This window comes from Meleagris gallopavo, chromosome 6 (genome assembly GCF_000146605.3).
Source record: "Meleagris gallopavo isolate NT-WF06-2002-E0010 breed Aviagen turkey brand Nicholas breeding stock chromosome 6, Turkey_5.1, whole genome shotgun sequence".
In the NCBI taxonomy this organism is placed as follows: Eukaryota; Metazoa; Chordata; class Aves; order Galliformes; family Phasianidae; genus Meleagris; species Meleagris gallopavo.
This window is the reverse complement of record NC_015016.2, coordinates 24,196,714-24,202,713: the sequence shown is the minus strand read 5'-3', so window position 1 is coordinate 24,202,713 and position 6,000 is coordinate 24,196,714. Positions and strand designations below refer to the sequence as shown.

The window sequence follows — 6,000 nt, the reverse complement described above, 5'->3', positions numbered from 1 at the left end:
TAATATGAAGAGTATTGGATTTGGCAGAAAAACTGAAATTAAAGAATCAAAGCTCACTTCTGTTAATGTCAATGGCAAATTCCCTTTTACTTAACAAAGAGCACAATATATGAAGGGTATGTTTTTGGTTTTTTTTTTTCTAATTGAGGCTTATTTACCCAAAATGTTCAAATTTCATGAGAAATCTTGTAGTTAAATGTTATTATAACAATTTGTAAGATGTTTTTAATAAGCTGCAGTATTAAGTTGTTTTTTTCTCACACAGGCAGTGACAATGACAGATTTTGGAGTACAGATCCCTTGACAGGAACCTTCTACCAGATAAACTTCCAGTCAGCTCTCACTTGGCACCAAGCAAGGCAGAGCTGCGAGCAGCAGGATGCAGAGTTATTAAGTGTCACAGAGATACATGAACAGACGTATCTGAGAGGTGAACAAAAAACAGTAAAAAGAGCATCAAGTAATGAAAAGATTTTTAAGACTTCTTGACTGATTGCTAATATTTTGGTGCTTTAACCACATTACTATGAGTAGGTAATGTAATATTAGTATCTGTATTGTCAGAGAAGGATCAAAATTACTGTAAATTATGTCTTTTAAAAGTGAAACTTACAAAAGGTGTGGAATTGTTATTTTAAATTATTTCTATTTTTTTATAACAAGTTAAGAATTTCCAATTAGTTAAGCAAGACTTGGATCAAGCTCAGAAAACTTTAATGTAGCAGTACAAGAGAAGGGCCTTACAAAAGGATAGTTGTTATAGTAAGCAGTAAGTATATGGTTTTTGTGTTAAGAAATCATTATTCTTCATGAAGTCCTAAAGAAATAGATTTTTTTTAAGATTGCACACAAATTTTATACAAAACACTAGTGAAAAACTAAAGACTGTTTCTTCATGTACTGACTGTGGAGGAAGAAGGCCCTGTATTAATTGCACTAAACTTAAATGAACTTGTAAAGTAAATATTAACAATTGCAATTAAATCTTCTAGTTTTTAAAGATTACTGTTTACACGTAACGGTGGAATAGCATTAGATTCAGATAAAGTAATATGCAACCTAGCCTTTTGCATGTCAACTGCAGAATGGAGTCTCTGAATGTACTACTTTTAAGCACAAATTCTGTACTGAACTTTGAAACTTCTAAGCATATATTTATTATCCTCCTCCAAAATTTGACACTGCAGAACATTTAATAACAAATGTCATTAGAATTCCAGTTCTTTTTGTTCCCTAGATCTAATCGACAGCAACAGATCACCCCTCTGGATTGGATTGAACAGTCTGAATCTCCACAGTGGGTGGCAGTGGAGTGGTGGTACTCCTTTCAGATACTTTAACTGGGCACCAGGTAATAATCACTGTTGTGTTTGTTTGTTTTTTTCCAATCAGTTTTTAGAATTAATCTTTTCTGAAAGAATGTTGAATGTATATTAATTACAGTCCTTTCACATGTAGTGAAAGTCTAGGAAAGCACTAACTGTGTGGTAGCTGTATGGGAACCATTAGGTCACTGCCTGAACCAATGATAGAGCAACTGGTGAAGGGACATTGCCAGCCCTGGAAACATAGGTGGAAGCCATTCTCCCTGGGTCCGCCTCTCCCTAACCTCATTTAAGGGATGGCAGCCACAAGAGATGCATCTCAAAATAGAGATTGCTTTTGCTGGAGTGTTTGGTGAGTCCTGATCCTTGGAAAAAGGTAGGCAATTCCTTCTCTATTGCTGGATTGTGACCATTGTCTTTCTTGTGCAATCCAAGATGACTTTAAAGCAGCTATATCTGCTATTTCCTGTCCTTAAGTAGCATACTAGGACTGCTTTCAAGTCTGCTGAAATCTGCATTTCCAGCTCTTGTAGAGTTATCAGACACTTAGCCTGCAAGGACTCAGCTGTCAGTGAGCTCAGTCCTCAACTTCTACGCTTTTCCTCCTTTCTTCTCTCCACTTTAAAATTCGAGAGAGACTGTAAATAGAGTTCACAGTATTGGCAGTTCATCTCTGAAGATCTCCTAATGATTGTCATGGTAACATTTGAAGAAAATGCTGAATAAATGTGCATATATTCCAGTTCTGGCCCTTTCAAAGGGTCCTTGTGTCTTCTAGTTTTGTCTGGCACAGCAGATGGGAGGAAAGCCCAGCATTAAGTCTAGTAGAGGGCCTTCTGCTCAGCTAGTGCAATGCTTCAAGCCCTGCAGAGAAGAGGAACAGTTGGCTCTCAAGCTAAGCATCCCACGCTTCTGGAGTTCTTATATTCTCTCTTTACATGTACAAAATTCATTACCAGATGTCTTTTCTTAAGAGATACTGGCTTACTGTGTTTCTGCCCAAAAAAATTAGCTCAGAGTGTGCTCTCTGATTTCATGAATGTATCTGAGGTCTTTAAGCTCATTACCGTGTAGTCCTGTTAATATAACTGTGTCTTGACTTCAAACTGTGTACGAAGCAGTGTTTCATGGGTTGTGAAACTGGGGGCTCTAATTTTCTATGGTCTGTGTACAGCATCGCTACTGCAGCAGGCCAGGTATCGCTTCAGTCACAGACACAGAATGGCTTGCCCTGGGGGGGGGGACTACAGAGCTTTCCCAGTGCCAACCTCCTGCTGTGGACAGGGCTGCCTGGGGCCTGAACATCCCGTCATTGAGCACCTCTGGGGATGGGGTGGGGTGCTCACAGCTTCCTGAGCAGCAGTGCCAGTGCCTCAGCACCCTCTAAGTAATAAGTGTCTTCCTAATGTCTAACCTAAATCTCATGTCTTTTGAGTTTAAAGCCACTCTTCCTTGTGCTGTAGCTATCAGACCATGTGAAGAGTCACTCTCTCTTCTGCTTGCAAGCTTCTTTCAAATACTGGAAGGTTGCAATGAGGTCTCCGCAGAGCCTTTTCCAAGGCCAGCTCGCTCAACCTTTTCTCGTAGGCTCCAGCCCTCTGATCATCTTCGTAGCCCCCTCTGGATCTGTGCTAACAGCTCCACATATTTCTTGTACTGGGGCTCCAGGCTTGGATGTAATACTCCAGATGGGGCCTTATAGGGGCAGAGTAGAGGGGAATTATCACCTCCCTCACCCCGCTGGCCACTGCTCAATGTTGAGAATCTTTTGTCCACTGTTTACTGACTGCACAAGAACATCAACTGTGCTGCAGCTGGTTGTAAGCAGTGTATTTCTTAACAGATATATGACTGACACCTTTGAACAGGCTGATAAAATAGTTGGGGTGAAAGGAGAGGGAGGACTACCGCAACTTTTCCATCAGTGCGGGATGTCCTGTCTCTTCTATGCAAGTTGACAACTCTCATGAAACTCATAGGACTGCCTTACTTTTGAGGTTGTAATTCTGCAGTAAAATATGGCAGAAAATGTGAATTGTGCAACAAATATCAAAATAAATGTTTTGATAGGTTATTTTAAATCGCGTTTCCTTATCTGCGATGGAAAAATAGTTGTGGTAATGAAAACATGCGCCCATAATTGACATATGAAAAAGCTGAAGGTAAGTTGTTCTTTCAGCTGCTGGTGTAAAAGCTGTGATACGTAAAAGTAATTTGTTCTCTATTTTATGAAGGAAGCCCTTCTCCTGAACCTGAGAAACTCTGTGCAGTACTAAATCCTAGAAGATATGCTAAATGGGAGAACCGGCCATGTGAGCAGAAAGTTGGCTATATCTGTAAAAAGGAAAACTCCACGCTGGGTCCTTCTAGTCTTCAGTTAGGTATGTTGAGCAACTTAAAAAAAAATTTGAAAAAGGTACAATTTGACTAACTAAGATGAAATTTTACAGCTACTTAAAAAGAAAAAAGGTATTTTCATTTGTTCTTCTGTTTTGTTGAGTAGAATAGGATAAACATGTTTTATATCTTAAATCAAATATATTTAAATATTGGAGATGTTCCTGGAACTTAGCAACTGCATAAACATTTTCGAATTAATGTTAATATTCATTATTCCAGAGGCAATGATCTAAACCATTATTATTGAAGTCTGTGAGACTACAGCAGTAGGTTCATGCCACCTTCTTGGTGGGATTGCACATGACCTACAAAAATGGTGAACATCAACTTCTTACAGACCACTTTTCTACTACACTTTTCCCCCTGTTTTTCTCCTCTGGTGATTTATTTAATGAGGCTTATTACAGAAAACTATCTGCACATAAAATTATTGTGCTGCAGTCGTAATACCTTTAAGAAATGTGTAAAACATCTTTGGATGGAATATACTGTGTGAAAACATATCTGCTTTTTCAAAATGTTTCCCTGTCTACAAGTGAACATTTCACACAAATGAAGTCCAGTTATCACTGTCTCCCTTACTGTCTTCTTTTATTTAAATAGAGGATATTTTCTTTAAAAGCACAGTGTGTGCTGTTTAAAACACATTATACATTGAAAGAATGAATAGAAATAGTGTTTATTTATAATCAGCAAGTTTTCATCCTAATTAATTAGTTGATTTAAAATGTCATTGTGGCTATTTTACATCATTTGCATCATTTAAAAATGTGAAATGTGTTTTTCTTTGGAGAGGATGCAGAACCTGTTAAATGCCCAGAAGGATGGTTGCCCTATGCAGGTCACTGTTACATAATTCATAGAGAGCCCAGGGCATGGAAAGATGCGTTAATGTCCTGCAATGAGAGCAATGGCAATCTGGCCAGTATCCACAACCCTGAAGAGCATGCCTTCGTACTGTCTCAGCTTGGTTACAGTGAGTATTTCTATGGGATGATGCGTGGGAGAAATGGAAAACAATATCATAAATTTTACGAAGTTTCTTATTTGTTTTATATGAATATTTACATGGAAACTCACAGATACAGAGCTAAGAAAAAAAACCCAAACCACAACAACAAGCCTACAGAAACAAGAGGATTCTTTAGCACTCTTATTTTTCATAGTTTTCAGTTTGATTTGCATTTGTTTTTCACGGCATGAAAATACTTGAAGGAAATAACATCTCTAGTTCCTGCAGTATTTGCGCTGATTATCTACCTCAGACACAGTGTAGCTACAGATAGCTTTATTATTAAAAGCCCATTATACTCCAAAGGATCTCATTTCCTGCTGGTATCTCACATTTTTGCTTCTTGGACAAAGAACATGCATTAGGTCTTAAAATAAATTCCACTGTTGTTTAATCTAGATGAGCTCATATTTCAACTCATCTCCATAAAATCTCTCTCCTATAAGACTGTCACGCTCACGCAGGTGGATTTCTGTTTTTAGAAGCCATGGATGAGCTCTGGCTTGGAATGAATGACTTAAGCACTCAGATGTATTTTGAGTGGAGTGATGAGACTCCTGTGACATATACCAAATGGTTGCCTGGAGAACCCACCCATGCAGTCAGTGGGCAAGAAGATTGTGTTGTCATGGCAGGGGAGGTAAAATCATCACACCTGTACTTGATTTTTATTTCTAATCATCTTATGAATGCATTAAATCAGGGAATGGTCGGGGATGTTTGTTCTAAATTGAATTTGAAGTCAAATTTGCGATAATGGGGTAAATGTTGGTATCTGGTTGTGTTGGGTGTTAGATGCTAAGCAAACCTTAACAGCCTGACAGTGACATTTAACATTACATTTAAGCAAGAACTTGAAATTCATTCAAAGAACATAGATTCTTATTTTCCCATTGAAGTAATACTGTAAAAAAAAAAATAAAAAAAAAAAAAAATAAAGAACGTTTTCAAAGAAAACTGATTCTGCCTGACCATGTTTCATTTCTTCTCATACTGCGTGTAGGATGGATATTGGGCGGACAGTGCCTGTGATAGGAAGCTAGGCTACATCTGCAGAAGAGAGCCACTACAGGGAGTTTCAGGAACAGTGAAGACTGATCCTGCCTGTACAAAGGTAAGACTAAAACAGAAGCAAAATCTGCTTAATAAAAATCCATTCTCTTCACATACTCCATTTTATGCTGAAGTTCCTGGTGAAGTGTGATTGTAAATCAAGGTTATAATTTTCACTATGTTGCCTTATTTTTAACAAAGTAATTTTGG

The 6,000-nt window shown here is 38.0% G+C and overlaps 1 protein-coding gene across 1 annotated transcript in view; it reads left to right on the top strand.

Moving 5' to 3' along the window:
* Positions 1-40: 40 nt before the first annotated feature.
* LOC100544965 (macrophage mannose receptor 1-like) overlaps positions 41-6,000 on the top strand; it is a 29,340-nt gene continuing 23,380 nt past the window's right edge. The window contains 6 exon segments of the mRNA XM_010712627.3: positions 41-430; positions 1,238-1,351; positions 3,560-3,706; positions 4,519-4,701; positions 5,220-5,377; positions 5,741-5,851. Of these exon segments, the coding sequence (XP_010710929.1) occupies positions 220-430; positions 1,238-1,351; positions 3,560-3,706; positions 4,519-4,701; positions 5,220-5,377; positions 5,741-5,851 (924 nt within the window). The 5' untranslated portion in view covers positions 41-219.